General features: G+C 48.5%; 2 protein-coding genes and 2 long non-coding RNA genes across 6 annotated transcripts in view; 2 read left to right on the forward strand and 2 right to left on the reverse strand.

Annotated features, from left to right (window-relative positions):
- Window positions 1-295, reverse strand: part of ptpn23a (protein tyrosine phosphatase, non-receptor type 23, a) — a 10,426-nt gene extending 10,131 nt beyond the window's left edge. For both annotated transcript variants that reach the window (XM_057046410.1, XM_057046409.1), the window contains exon 1: window positions 82-295. In XM_057046410.1, the coding sequence (XP_056902390.1) occupies window positions 82-165 (84 nt within the window). In that variant the 5' untranslated portion in view covers window positions 166-295. The remainder of the gene's footprint in view (window positions 1-81) is intronic.
- LOC130533185 (uncharacterized) lies at window positions 286-5,542 on the forward strand. The gene is made up of 2 exons (XR_008952503.1): window positions 286-412; window positions 3,714-5,542. It is a non-coding gene; the product is annotated as an uncharacterized LOC130533185 (long non-coding RNA).
- LOC130533183 (cortexin-3) lies at window positions 5,538-11,236 on the reverse strand. 2 transcript variants are annotated; one of them, XR_008952501.1, is made up of 3 exons: window positions 11,102-11,236; window positions 9,786-10,985; window positions 8,420-8,557 (listed from the first exon to the last, which is right to left on the reverse strand). XR_008952501.1 is itself a non-coding variant. In XM_057046415.1 (2 exons), the coding sequence occupies exon 2, from the start codon at window positions 7,570-7,572 to the stop codon at window positions 7,321-7,323; it is 252 nt and encodes an 83-aa protein (XP_056902395.1). In that variant the 5' UTR covers window positions 7,573-7,666; window positions 9,786-9,930; the 3' UTR covers window positions 5,538-7,320. The 2 variants fall into 2 exon arrangements, 1 of the variants encoding a protein (XP_056902395.1); XM_057046415.1 differs by lacking the exons at window positions 8,420-8,557; window positions 11,102-11,236 and adding an exon at window positions 5,538-7,666 and having other exon boundaries at window positions 9,786-9,930.
- On the forward strand, window positions 10,289-12,199 carry LOC130533184 (uncharacterized). Its single transcript, XR_008952502.1, has 3 exons — window positions 10,289-10,427; window positions 10,866-11,446; window positions 11,606-12,199. It is a non-coding gene; the product is annotated as an uncharacterized LOC130533184 (long non-coding RNA).
- Window positions 12,200-14,980: the final 2,781 nt, after the last annotated feature.

Here is a 14,980-nt window from a genome sequence, read left to right on the forward strand (position 1 = left end):
CGGGGATTTTCAGTGCTCCATAATCCCTTTTTAGGTGACTTTGGACCTCAGCCCTGTTGCTTCACTCCACACCCAGCTCACCTGCCTGACGGACGGGCTGAACTGGAACTCCCCAGCCTCCTTCAGATCCAACCATATCATCGGCATACGGGGGACCGCCTCCATTGTGGCCGGCTCTACGAGGGCCTGTCAGCCGCTGCGATTCGAAAATCACCTCAGTAATTTGTGGAGTTTAAGCGTTTTCCAAAAAACGACAGCGTTCCTCCAAAGAACTGTGTCATGTATCCGTTTACACTTCAACCGGAAGTTGGCCATTCACGTGACACTGGTGCTATATGGCCGATGGGGTTTGTGGGATATGTAGTCACCGCGTTGATCCAGCACGGATTCTTACCAGTTAAGCCGTTTCCAGGTAGGAAAATACCGTTTTCATTACATGTTTCTTTAATGTGGAGAGAGACGTCACAATGTAGCAAATTGATATGAATCTATTTTAGTGCTACACCCCAAAATCAACTTACTCTTGATCAGAACTATTACAATCGGCAAGTGAGATTCAAGAACTAGGGTAATAACTAAACAGGTGCGTGGTTCTACATGAGTCTTAAATGAATTGAGTGTTTTGATTTATTCAGTTATTTTAAATCAATAATGGTCTTTCAAAAGTCAGACAGCACAAACGTTTAAGAATACAAACATAAAATTGTCGGAATATTCTGTGAAGCGTAAAACCGATTAATTATGAAGCATAATGATGGAGAAGCAGCTGAGAAAGAGTTTAGAAGAAAAAACAACCATTTTGTGCGGGTCAGTTAATCAGATGCGCCAGCAGATGGCACTGCTGAGACAGAAGATGATGTGGCGATGATGATGATGATGTGATGATGATGATGATGATGATGATGATGATGAGAATGGTGATGAGGAAGGTGAGCAGGAGGAGGAGCACTGCATCATGTTCCTAATCCAGACAGTTTATAATGTCCTTCCCAGCTCATCTAAAGGCACCGTTGGGGCTCGGTCCAAGCACCAGCACTTCTGTAATGAGCCCAATCTATTGATTCATCTCAGGATTCACATTTTAGATCCTTGATTAAAGTGTATTATTATAAGTGGGAAAACTCTTCAAAATTCACATAAAAGCTATAATGTTTTTTCTGAGGCAATGACAGCCATCTAATTGTTCCCTTGACAAAATTATTGGTAAATGAAAGGACACCTGTCTACTGAGCACTGAAGGCTTTAAGCTTTATAGTATTTACCTTTACCTGTCGATCACTAGGCTGGTGACTTTGGCAAGCAAAAATCAAATAGAGAGGATGACTGAGAGAGAGAGACAGGTGAGAGGAGAGAGACAGGTGAGAGGAGACAGGTGAGAGGAGAGAGAGAGAGACAGGTGAGAGGAGAGAGACAGGTGAGAGGAGAGAGACAGGTGAGAGGAGAGAGACAGGTGAAGGAGAGAGACAGGTGAGAGAGAGAGGAAAATGGACAGGTGAGAGAGAGACAGGTGAGAGGAGAGGTGAGAGAGAGAGAGACAGGTGAGAGGAGAGAGACAGGTGAGAGAGAGAGAGGAAAATGGACAGGTGAGAGAGAGACAGGTGAGAGGAGAGGTGAGAGAGAGAGACAGGTGAAAGGAGAGAGACAGGTGAAAGGAGACAGGTGAGAGGGAGACAGGTGAGAGGAGAGCGACAGGTGAGAGAGAGAGAGAGACAGTGAGAGAGAGAGAGAGGAAAATGGACAGGTGAGAGAGAGACAAGTGAGAGGAGAGGTGAGAGAGAGAGACAGTTGAGAGCGAGAGAGGAAAATGGACAGGTGAGAGGGAGACAGGTGAGAGGAGAGAGACAGGTGAGAGGAGAGAGACAGAAGAGAGGGTGACAGGTGAGAGGAGACAGAGACAGGTGAGAGGGAGACAGGTGAGAGGAGACAGAGACAGGTGAGAGAGAGAGACAGGTGAGAGGGTGACAGGTGAGAGGAGACAGAGACAGGTGAGAGAGAGAGACAGGTGAGAGGAGAGAGAGACAGGTGAGAGAGAGAGACAGGTGAGAGGAGAGAGACAGGTGAGAGGAGAGAGAGACAGGTGAGAGCGAGAGAGGAAAATGGACAGGTGAGAGAGAGACAGGTGAGAGGAGAGGAGAACAATGGAGAGATTGGGGGGGGGTGTAAAAAGACCAGAGAGGTGCAGACGTGCTCCGGTGGAACCCAGGAGGTTTCAAACAATCCAATCAGACTTACTCCCATGTTGCCATGGTTACAGCAGCCACAGGTCTTCTCTCACCACCCCCCAAAAAGGTCAACTATTAGAATGGATGTCACACGAGCCCAGAACGAAAACAACAACCACAGCATGTGGTGGGTGATGGAGGGTCGTTACCATAGCGACGGAGGCCGCAGGGCAGCGTGCAGCCAGCAGGGCTGCAGAGCGAGTGGGCAGCTAGGTCTCTCCACGATATTACTAATAAATAAAACACCAAAAGACTAAAATGAAGAGAATATTTAACTGATTTTATCCACAGAGGTGAAAAGAAACTGATTCTGATTCGGCCGGTGCCAAAAGCAGAATAAGAATCAAAATGAAAGGTTCTGATTCTCCAGCTCCAGCCCGCCTCCTCGAGCTCCCAGAGGTGGTTTGAGGCAGCGGGACTCTGATGTGGAGGCTGTCTGATGATGAGGAGGATGAAGGTAACGGTGAAGCTTAGCCTGAAGGTCAGGAGTCTTCCTACGGCTCTTCATCACTCCGGATCAGCAGGAGAACTCTTTGGATCGAGTAGCTCTTAGCTGTTTGATGTGGATTTCATCAGCTCTAATCAAAATATTAGCACAAGTTTCCTCACACTGAAATATTTCCTGACTTTTTTAGGGCAGAATTAAATATAAACATGACGGGCTGTATTCACACAGCAGGAGTAAAGTGTTAGCGTGCTAACCTAAGCTATTTATATTGTGTTAGCAGAGATGTTCACCATCAATGCTAACTTAGCTATTGTCTTTTGCTATGATGGAACTTTATGCTGACTCACTCAACCAGACTAGAACTTTAGCTCCACGGCTAATCCAGCTCACAAGCACTTTTAGCTATCGCCTTCACAGGTTTAGCATAGTTATTTAATCCATAACTTTTAGCAAAGTTCTTAAATTCAAGTTCTTAAATTCATCCTTATTTTCAGGCTGTGGTTGTCATGGAAACATATAGCTAGCTGTTGTGTAATGTCGACAGACCGACTCTTTATCAGCTAGTTGGCTACTTTACAGATTTAGGCAACTTAAAACAATAAAATCACCCTTTCTTCTGTCTCGTCTCCAAGCAAATTTTCAGGACCAAAAAGATTCGGCCAGTATTTTTCATTTGGTTAAAGAGAATTAAACATTTCCCGGGGAGAGAATTTACTGAATAATTTATGTAAATGGCAGATTTCTTTTCTTTCTCAGCCAGCTGAAACTTCATCCAGCAGCTGCAAATAGCCCCGTCTTCTGCCAACAGTAATGACCGTAATTATACTGGGCAGCTCCCAGTGGCCGACAGTCCAGCACTGAGCAGAATAAAACTCACATTTGGTTCAAAAACCTTTGAGATGTGGGCACAGCGTCGCTCGGCTGGTGTTTGTAGCGAGGCCGACGCAAATCTGACAGCTTCAGACGTGGGAGGTGGGAGGAAGCTGATCCCACAGTCCGCTGCTGGTTTTCAGCGTCTAACCTTCATAATCTGGCTCCCCCAGCAGGAGCTTCTGACAGATCAGCCGCCGCCTCATCCGTCACGGCCCCGAGGATCATGACAGCCTGCCTGGGGAGAGTAATGACGTCATCTGCACGGATCTCTCTCCTTTCTTGAGGTTGTTTTACATCAAACTTTGAATTCTCCCCATCATGACAGAGTTAGCTATCCGCTAATCTCTATTCTAGCCAGGCTAACAGTTTGGCTCTTGGGTCAGCATCATTTGTCCACTTTTGAAATCTTTCCAGGGGACACTCTCTTCAGACATTTATGGGCCCCACAGGATGAATCCTAACGACTTCTGGTGATCTGGCTCGTCCGATTTGTCCTTTAGCTCTTGCGGGTTTGGTAAAATTATGTTCACATTTTTCTCCCTGAGTGCAGCCGTTTCCTCCCGACTCCAAACTCAAAGTCAGACAAGGTCAGACAGTCAGATGTGCAAGTCACTGTCGAGAGAATCCACCATCTTCTCTTTTTAGAGCAACTGGGTGTTGGATGTCCATTTAATTATCTTTCCTCTCTTAATAAGTCAGTTCCTGAGGTAAGACTGATGGTCCGCAACCTGAGGCACACGGACCCTGATCGGTACGCTACAGAAAACTCTCTGGCCCGACGGCAACACCATTCATTAATCATGCGTAGAACGTAGCGACAGACTCGTGATCTCTGATGTTTTAATGAAACGTCCAACAGATGTTGATCTGAGGATGTAGCAGGTTCAGAATTGGGCAGTATTCATCAGTTCCCAGCAATCACTGTGGAACCAGTCAGCCAGCATCAACAGCCTTCTCACCAACAGGCTGTTTATTCCAGCCGTCAGAGATCATCTCATTAACTCGATGCCCAAGAGAGAAATGAGGAAGTTGGAACGAGGTTCGCAGCGCTCAGAGGAGAGAAAACCGATTACATAACCTAAACATTAGGATCATCATCATTGGTCTTTAATAAGAGTCAGGTTGTGTAAAACATGACGGTGGCGTGTTGATGCTCCAGACACATCTGGATGATAATTGCTGTTAGTTAATGAGGTCTCTGGCAGAACGACAGGATCATGAGTCTCTCTCCTCTCATTGCTAAACAATCTGAGCGTCTACGTGTTCCTGCTGCTCAGAACATGGTTTCACTTCCTGTGTGAGACCCACACGCATGAGACAAGGCGCCCGGAACACCTGCTGTGATTCTCAGAGGGGCCTCCAGGAGGCGCCTCCAGTGGGTGAAACATGATGGCGTTCTTTCCAGCACTTTTTTCCAATGTTGAATTCACCCTCTGGACCCCCCCCCCCCCCCCCATCTCTGGACAGTCCAGACGGTCCAGCAGGACCTCTCTTACATCACCTGAGATGTGCAGACTGGTTCTCCTCAGTGGGACGAGGTTGCGTTTAAAATTCTGATCGGCTTCAGACGTGGAGGCTGGAAATGGATGTGAGGGATCAGCAGAATCACAAACACGCCGCGGATGCCCAGGATGTGCCCCGACCCGCCGCTGTGAGCGATGATGCTGCTGCCTCTGCTCTCCAGGCCGCCGCAGACAACGGCGCCGCATCGGTGTCTTCTGTCAGACAGAAGATTGTTATTCTGCACGGTGTTCCAAAGGGTCTCGCCTCAGAGAGCAGGCTGGGCCCAGAGCCTGGAAACCCGTGTGTGTGTGTGTGTGTGTGTGTGTGTGTGTGTGTGTGTGTGAGATAAAGGCTTCTGGGTTCACAGGAAACCATGTGAGACACCTGCTGCTAATGCTGGCCACCGCTGATAGAAGTACGGCGGCGATGCTGCCTTTAAAGGTCAGAACTGTCCATTTTTACCTCCCGCTGATGAAATAAAACACGTTGACTGGCAGTTTGTGATTCTTTTTATTTAAATAAAAAATAGGGAAGGAAAAAAAACTGTGGCACGAAAGTACAATAAACTCCCGAGGAGGCGTTTGAATAACACGACGCTGTGGTCATTTAGCATGTTCTTATACAGGTAGCTGTCATCTGAAGCCATTTTAAGACTGGCTGAAAATAGATTTAAACACGATTTAGCCGATACGTTAGTTGGACAAAACCTGCTGATATCTGGCAGAAATGGGCCGTCCCAGTCTGGGTTTTGGGAGGTTTAACTGGGATCTGATGTGCTATTTAAGAATGTAGCACACAGGTGAGTTGGTGCCTCCTCCCATTGGATGCAAAAGTTTGCAGATTTCTTGATGAAGCTCTTCTGCAGCGTAGTTGAACCAGAGATCTGTGACCGTCAGGTGACCGACAGGTGGTGGAGTCGTTGCAGAATGGCCTCAAATGACAGAACAGCCCCGAACGCACGACCTTGTCTGGACGTGTTACCCAGACGCCCTCGGTCAGACTGGGCGTGGCACGGACAGGAAGTAGCTGCTGCGCCACAGCTAACACTGGGATTGAAAGCGCTTCACCACTGACCAGCACAGAGAGGAAACACGAAAGAGGCACGTCGCCTCAGCACAACACCTGCGACAGGTAGGAGGCCACGGCAGATCACCACGACAACGCACAGTTTCCAGGGTCACTTCCTGTCCTGCCAGAAACAAGAGCGGCGGGCGGTGGGGGTGGGGGCAGGGCCTCTTCTCCTTCCCAGCGGGGTGGCATCTCCATGAACTGCAGACACGGTTTCGTCGGCGATTTTTCTGGGTGTCTCTGCGATCTACGACACTGTAAACAGTCTACACTATAAGGCGCACAGTGGAAAGAAACCAGTCCAACCAAACCAGTTCATAAAGGGTTTGATGGCATGAGAATGCACAACTGCATCGTCCTCCGCAGCCGCGGTAACCGTCAGTGTACCAAAGCAGGCAGTAAAATGCTGTTTTCAGCGGACACGATCAAACATTAAGTGACGAAATCGCATTTTCATCGTCTATAACATCAAAGTTAGCGTTTTTCTTTCTTTTTTCTTTTTTTATTTGTGGTAGGCACACGGTACAGCACAGGAGGGGGTCTTCGCCACCTCACCTAAGGACGCAGACGCCACAGACGCTCCGAGACAAACATCGCTTTAAAGATCGCAAACACAGAACAGGTGGAGAGTCTCACTAGCGCCCTCTATCTGCCGGACCGTTCCTCAACATTAAAGGGACAACTTTTCCGTTTCGGTCGCCGATTCCCCGACGCGAGTCTTAAAAGCTTTAGAGGCATCAAACTCATCCTCACGCCAGTGGGTCGCGCCCATTCGGAACAAAACGACGTATCTACAGACGGGTCTCTCACTGTTTTTTAACACTGATTGTCTACATCATCAATAAAAATCCAAAGACGTAAACATGATAAGATGTAAACACTGTTACTGTCCAGCTGTTGCGGACGCCAACAGAGGTTGGACCCTGTGTGAGATGCGTGCAAAGTCTTCACATGGAGGGGGAACGAGGTAGAGCACAGAGAGCCGATGGATGGGGCGGGGCTTGGACAGGGGCGGGGCTTGGGCAGGGGGCGGGGCTTCCACCGCAGGTTTTGGTCCTGGTGGCAACATTTTGGGTTTGGCAGGGAGAAGCTGTTAGATCGTGTTAGTGAGCTTTCAGGAGATTCCCGGCGGACCAGCAGCTCTTCGTGGGTCAAATCCATCTTCATCCTCATTGACTGGTATTTCTCCAACCCCGCGACCCCCCCTCAGACGATGCGGTAATCAAACGTGTCCTTCTCGGTGTGGTCTGTCCAGTTGGACGAGGGCATGCTGCGGTAGGGGTCCAGCAGGATCCTGAAGCAGCGCACAATGAGCAGAGCCAGGAAGATGAAGAGCAGCAGCACGAAGACGAAGGCCGCCTTCTGTTCCAGCGTCAGGTAGGAGGGCACGTGGTGCCCCCCCCCTGACGAGGACAGCGTGCTGCTGAACAGGCCCTCGGCCATCCTGGGCACATCCATGCTTGAGCGTCTCGGCTCCAGCTCTTTGTCGGGTGGAGCGACTCTGGAGCGGAAGATGGTCCCTGGGGTGGGGGTGGGGGTGGGGGGTCAGGCCCTGCAGGAGAAGCCAAATAGGTGGAGAGTCAACAGCTGCTGGTGGAGGGACAAAAACAAGGCGGCAGCGAGACGTTTCTAGTCTGTGATCAACAAATTTCAAGCATTTGCGTCTCTGATACGATCCTACGCACCAAACCGGACTGATGCGCCTCCTAATCTGTGATTCTGCTCCGTTCTCAGGTGACAAAAGCATCATTTTCCCAGCCTTTATTACGTTTAAACACTGACGTTTGTAACCAGAAGAACTCAAAGAGGGTGGAGCAACAGTTGGGCACGGAGGGGGACCCTTTACCCGTTCACCGTCTGTGGATTAGTATGAGTAAAGGTACCAGTTTGGGACTTTTCTGTGGAATTTCACTCAGTCAAACACCAGTCTCACATCCTTGAAATAAAAGAGTAATTTAAAAGAGTAATTTGAAAATTAAAGCATTTTCCGAGTGTTTCTGCTTCATTAACCATCATCATAAACCAGCAACTTACTTTAGTGACAAACGTTTCTGGTTTGATGCTAAAAATAAGATCAGTTTCAGAAGCTGCTTTAATCTTGGTTACTGCCACCATATTCAATAACAGCCTTCATTGGTTCTCCCGGGGGCGTTCAGAGCCCAGCGGGGCGCCTCGGGGGGGGGGGGGGGGGAGCGTTCCCGCCTCACTGATCAGCCGTCTGTCATCCATCACATTTAAAACTGGAGAGATGAGCCGCCTCAGCCAGCCCCCCCACCCCACCCCCCTGTGGAAAACGATAAGAAACGATCCGTTTGCTTTTCTTGGTCCGTAAACGTCAAAGTCAGAATTCCATCTTCCTTCCCTCCAAGGACGCAGTGATGTCAGCACCCATCGGCGCTTTGGCCTTTTCTAGCAGCTTATATATGAGTCTCAAACATTTACTCTACACACACACACACACCACACACACACACACGCACGCACGCACACACACACACACACGCGCACTGTTTTATGACAGCAGCAGCACCTGAACACCATCTAAAAATCACCAAACCCTCTAAATGAGCTCAAATTAGCTCAGAACATCAAAACACAGGTCAAATCTGAAGGTTTGTCAAAGTTATCACTCTCAGCACATTTAAGATGAAAAAATCTGAATTATTTAACAATAATGAACAGATTTTTAGGGCAAAACCAACATAAAATGTCTTAAAATTAACTCACATTAATGGATGTTTCTGATGTGTAATATTAAATTGGATCACTTCGTCTCAGTTTTACCCTTTTGTGCATTTTTGCTTTAAATATTTCAGGATTTTTATCCCTAAATGTGACAGAATTGTTATTCTATGATGAGTAATTAAACATTTTAAATAACCTGGACTTTGACTGTTGAGTTTTTCAGTTGTATTTGAAGATCAGCTCATCAACAATCAAGATAAATAACGGCTCGTTATTTATTCGTCATATATAACATAATGAATAAAAAATCATGATTAATTATAAGAAAAGCTATCAGTCTGAGGACAACCTGCTTCATAATTGGGGAGTAACGTGTTAATGAAGGACTTTAAAGGCAGGATCATCCTGCTCATGCTGGACACAAAGCTGGAAAAGTCCCAGCTGCTGTCAGCCCCACTGGTTTGTGTTGGTGGTTCTGGCTCAGGTGTGGCTGCTGCCATGGCGACAAGATGGGCCCATGTCAGGAAAACGGCCAGAAGGACGGGAGGAGAGGGAAAAAGGAGGAAAAGTTGACCTTCTGGATCACCAAAGGTGAGCCTGGGACTCCCTCGTGGTGGGAATCCCAGTTTCTGGTCGGATTATGTCATTAAAAATGAATCCAGGTGATAAGAGCTCGCTGGTTTTGGTCTAAATGTCCGAATGTAACCAAATCACGGACGTTGGTCACGGGGAGACAAATGTCAGTGACGTCATTTGATCCCGCCGTCCGGGTGAACATCTATAATCCGATTAAAGGCTGACACGCCCGCGGCGCGAATGTGCATGAGCCCGGGCTCCGTGCGTGAACCTGCGGGGGAGCAGTGCGCACGTGGATGCGTGTGATCACACCCTCATAACAAACACGAAACAAAAAACAAACAAACAAAAGGAAGAGACGCACGCGCCGCAAACAGAAAGGTGCTCGCGGTCACCTGTCGGTCACTAACCTGTTGTTGGTGCTGGTGGGGGGGGGGGGGGCGGGGGGGATCCTCAGCCGCGGATCTCCATCCCTAAAGATCTGCCGCTTCGGCTCTTTCTTCTAAACCGGAACAACAGCAGCGCGCGGTGTCCTCGCGCTCCAGACAGCAGCCTCGCGGCGGGTGTGCGCGTGTTTGCGGGCTGAATCCGGGTAAGCCTCGCGGACCTCACCCTCCGCTGCTGCTCGCTCGTTTTCGTGACGCGCGGCTCCGACTCAGCGCGCGCCGCGATGGTACCCCGTCGCTACTGGCAACCTGTTGCCATAGCAATCCTCCAGGTGGGTCACGCGACGGCTGCTGCCGACGGAGGTGCACAAGCAGAGACACTCACGGAGAAAAGCGGTGGGAAAGATACGTTTGTTCAGGTGTCACATCTGTGGAGGAACTTTTAACTCGACGGGATGAAATGAAGTAAAACAAGCTGTTTTTTATTGACACGACTGCGTCTTTATCCTGCTCAAAATACACCTTTTGAGAAAATACCAACGAGAGTTGAGCAGAAAAAACTGCAGCATTCACTGTAGAGAACTGTTTAACGCAGAAGCCTCCTGTTACTAAGCAACCGGAGCATTTAAATGTAGCTAAAGACACGCGGAGAGATCAGAATTTATGGTGAGAATCTGCTGGAGATTTAGGAGGCTTGTCAGGTCGTGTCGTGAATGTTAAGCAGCAGATTTTTCTCCTGCGAGTATTAATGTGACAGTTGTGCTGCTGCTGTGTCGCCATGACAGGGACAACATCCCAGCACGGACCGAGGGGTCACCGCTGGGTGTGTGTGTGAGAGTGTGTGTGTGTGCGTGAGAGAGAGAGAGAAAGTAAGTGAGAGAGATTGCGAGTGACAAAAAAGAAACAGAGTGTGTGTGTGTGTGTGTGTGTGTGTGTGTGTGTGTGTGTGTGTGTGTGAGCGTGCGTGAGAACGAACGAGAGTTATTACGTAAGGTCATGAGGTGGCGCTATTAGACAGTTGCACAACAGCCCCGCCTAGTGGACACTTGGGGGAACTGCTGGCACAAACGGCTGGTTTAATCTGTATATTCTCCCTTTTTGTAGACAATCTTGAAAATTAAACACGCGGACACCGATGGAAACAATTTGGACATACCTTGAAAAGACAACCTTCACGCTGGACCATGGTTCGGCTCCAGACGCTGGCAGCAGAGTCTGAAAAAGCTTTATTTAAAATAAAAGAGTAAACAAATGACGAGGAGGCAAATTTTCACATTTCACTCATGACTGATGTAAAAATATATCAGGCTGTTCCGGGACAACAGCTGATTGGTCCTCACATCTACTGGTCTAGGTCTCCCTGTGAAGGTTCCTTGCAGATCCAGATCTCCCATCGGAAGTGTTTGGATCCTTCAGATGGAGCCGGAGATCTTTTTCTGAGAGAAACATTCCTCAGAGGAAGCAGCATCAGCAGCTGGAGGATGCTGGGAGTTAAATGTCTCGTGGAAAACAAAGCACAGCGGAGGAGCCGGCAGATGGAAAGAAGAGATGGTGAAGAACCAGAGACGGGCAGAGCTGAGAGGAGTTGAGAAGAACAGAACCAGAGGGGCTGATGGGAAATATGACCAACAGATGGTCCACAAATGAATCCTGCTGCTCCCGAATCGGGGATGCTCGGAAAAAAAGTAACTTTTACTTTTTAAAGCTAATTAAAAGCCCAGTTTATGTCCTTCCAATCCACTTTTGTTAATTACTACAGTTTTGTTCTTATTTTGGAGGCAGACAGCAGAGATCAGCTGGATCGCTCCGCTCGTGCACTAATGCCCATCATTTCTCTGACGCAGGAACATCGTGATCTTCACCCTCGAGCGAGTGCAGATGGAGGAAGGTCAAAATGGTGCTTTTATTGTGAAGGAGGCCGAAGTCAAACCCGTCCAACAGAAACAGTTTGGCCAAACAAGAGGAGGCAGGAAGCGTCCCAGCTAATGCTAACGTTAGCAGAACACTGGAAGCTTTTCAGAGGTTTTGCATGGCGAACCACGTTTATCTTTTATTCCAAATCTGTAAATAAAAGCCAGAGTGATGCCTGATGAGGCCTCGGCTCTTCCTGATCCCGGAGTGACGAATGAACATCACAGAAAGAACTCAGGACTTTCTGGGTCGGAGACGGAATCATCAAAGACGCGTCTGCAGCGTTAATCTGTCATTTCTAATCCTCCCTCTCTTATGACACACTGCTGGAGCTTTGATGTTCCAGGAAACTGCCTTTGTTCTCTGAACAGTTCCCTGCTTTGATCCTCGAGGTGCCTGGTTTAAACCCTGGATTAGGAGCTTCGGCGGCCCGGCTCATGTTCACAGATTAACTGTCCGTACAAAGATCTGGAGTCAAAGTAGGACGTTAAAATAACGATGAATAAAAACACTTGGCTGTTGTGTTACAGAGGCGTTATTAGCATAATTAGCATAGGTGTATTTATCAGTGAGATTTCACAGAGTCCACAGATCACGTTTCTGACGAGGTCAGCAAGTGTGAAGAGACGTGTCGACTGTTCGTCCTGCAAACTTCCAAGCTCAAGCTGTCCGAGAGGAGAAACTTCAGCCATCAAACAGAAGTTCAAGGCGTTATTGATCCCCTCGCTGCTCTCCAGGCTTCTCAGTTTCCTCGACTCGTCTTCCTCCCACTCGTCTCCATCGCTGCTGTCTGATCTCCGAGGCCTTAATTAATGGCTTTGTTCCTCCTTCAGCTCGTCTCCTCCCGGAGCGTTTCTGCTAATCCAACATCCAGGAGCAACACGGGAATCATCGAGGGCTTTCAGAGCGTCTGTTTCATTCAGCTGCTTCTGCAGAACATCTTGTTTTTCTGTTCATCCACATCAGAACGTCAGACGCTGAAGCTCTAATCTAATTTTTAAAGCACCAGCGTGTCAGATTTGCTGCCCTGTGGTGAGAACACAGAATAACATCTTCAGTTACGCAACACTCAAAGATAATGGATGAAAAGTCCTATTAATCATCATTAGAGGCAGGAAAAACATGGCGGCAACCACGGAGGGGCCCCGCCCCTTCGTTTGTTGTAACCATGACGACGGTCGCCCGGACTGGCTCGTTGATATGAGCGTCAGGAAAAGGAGACGTGGTCCCTGCAGTTCCACCATCGACCACGGGGTGTCAGTGTTTAACCACGTATCAGCATCTTCTGGGAACATCCCGCGGTTCTGATGGTTCTGATGGTTCTGATGAGTGGACGGGCAGGGAACGGCCGCTTTATTTACTGACTGTGAGGAAGACAGCGACAGTTTTCAGGAGCATTCCTTCACCTCTGACCTCTGGTAGCAGAGCTCAGATGTTCCTCAGAAAAGCTGAGGAACACGTCAGGAACCCACCTCTGCTCCTCGCTATGGTTACTTCCTGTTGATGAAGAATCAAAGCCTCGCTGCAGAAGCAGAGGAGGTTCTGAGAGTCCAGGCAGCCTGGAAGAGGCTCCACACCAGCCCAGATCATTTCCCAGCTGCTCACACTCACAAACACTCCTGAAGGTCAAAGGTCAGAATCTTCTACGTTCTGAATAAAAACACGCAGCCTGGAGCTAAATTAGCGGCGCGCTGATATTTTGGCTAATCTGTTGTTACTAAGCAACATAAAATCAAAACATCACTGCTGGTTTCTGTTCCTCCAATCATGAGAAGAAGTTCACACGGAGCATCTGATGACCTGTGACCTCTGTTTTTATTTAGAACTCAACGCCTGGATAGCTTCAGAGGTCACAGAGAAGCGCCATCGCTGAGGTGTAAAGAACCCTAAAAGAACCAACCAGGACGCTCTGGTGATGTCATGACCACAGAGGATTTACGGGGAACAGCTGCCAGAACCGGCTCAGATGTTAATGAGAGGAAGCTGGACCGGCACCGGCTGGGACGACCCGGGTGAACCTGAGAAGGATGAGCTGCTAGATGATGGCTGGACGGGTCCGTTTAAACCTCCAATCCGCTTATACAGGTGATGTGCTGGTACGGAACCAACCCGGGGAGATTCAGCCGGAACGGCCGAGAACAATGAGACAAAAAGCAGATTAGAGGTGGAGAAATGAAGCCGTAACGTTAGCAGTTAGCGCACGTTAGCAGCATCTGGGTCCACATTAGCATCCGCTTATAACAATCAACCTGAACACGAACCGGTGTTTGATGCTTATAATAGGGCCATTAGGCCCCGCCCCCTGCGGATGACGGCTGAAGTCACATGACCACATGAGTGCTCACCTGAAACATCAGCCATAAAACCTGACGTGGAGCCGCTCACGTGATCCGCTCGGACCCCCAGAAGGAAAACTCTAAGCTCCGCCCCCTGCTTCGTGGCCTGAGATGAAGCTAGCGGTTCCTGTGTTAGCACACATCAGCAGCATCTTCGGTAACGACGGGATGAGGAGCCATCATTTTTGATTTCTTCAAGCTCCTGACAGAGAACAATGTTCTCCTCGGCCCACGTTCCCGCTCCTCCTGATCCGGAACAGCTTATCCTCGATGTAGCTCTCACGTTACGTAACAGGACTTTAATTATAGCGTTACGATACTGCTGCTGACGATCTGAGGAAGGTTCTGCAGATGTTCTCCGATTGTCCCATCTGTCTCCGGGGTTTGAAATAAAACCTGTTCAAATGTGCTACTTCTCCATCCCATAAACCATCAAAAAAAAAAAAACGGACTCCAGGAAAGGGATAACTACAAACACGATTACCTTCCGTCACCATGGTTACCGCACACACTGATGACTTGACAGCAACACTTAATGTGGAGCTTTGCCTGGTCGTCATCGTTAGCGCAGATGCTACAGCAGAAGGTTCCTGGTGGAGCCGTGTTCTCTCCGCGCCTCTTTGGGTTTCATCTGAGGCAATAAAAGGTGATAAAATTAACGGCAGACGTTTACGTTTCCTCATCGTTTCCCTTTAGTGATGTAAAATTAGCACGTATGCTAACGATGAGTAGCTGAAGACCAGAATATTCCTGAGGAGAGCAGCAGCACGGAGACAGACAGCGTCCAACGCTAATCTAATTGGAATATAATTACACCTCCCTGTTTAATTGATCCCCGTATTGATTAGCTTGGGCGCTAACTGGCGAGCCGGTGAATCAAAGCTTTGATGAAAGACTTTGTTCTTCTTCTCTCTGTCAGCGTTTACAACAATTAATTCAATCACTTCACCAACTGTGCAGTAATGAAGCACA

This window comes from Takifugu flavidus, chromosome 10 (genome assembly GCF_003711565.1).
Source record: "Takifugu flavidus isolate HTHZ2018 chromosome 10, ASM371156v2, whole genome shotgun sequence".
Classification (NCBI taxonomy): domain Eukaryota; kingdom Metazoa; phylum Chordata; class Actinopteri; order Tetraodontiformes; family Tetraodontidae; genus Takifugu; species Takifugu flavidus.

Excerpts from the sequence above, each read along its gene's own strand:
- LOC130533183 (XM_057046415.1), bottom strand. The coding sequence starts at position 7,572 with ATGGATGTGCCCAGGATGGCCGAGGGCCTGTTCAGCAGCACGCTGTCC.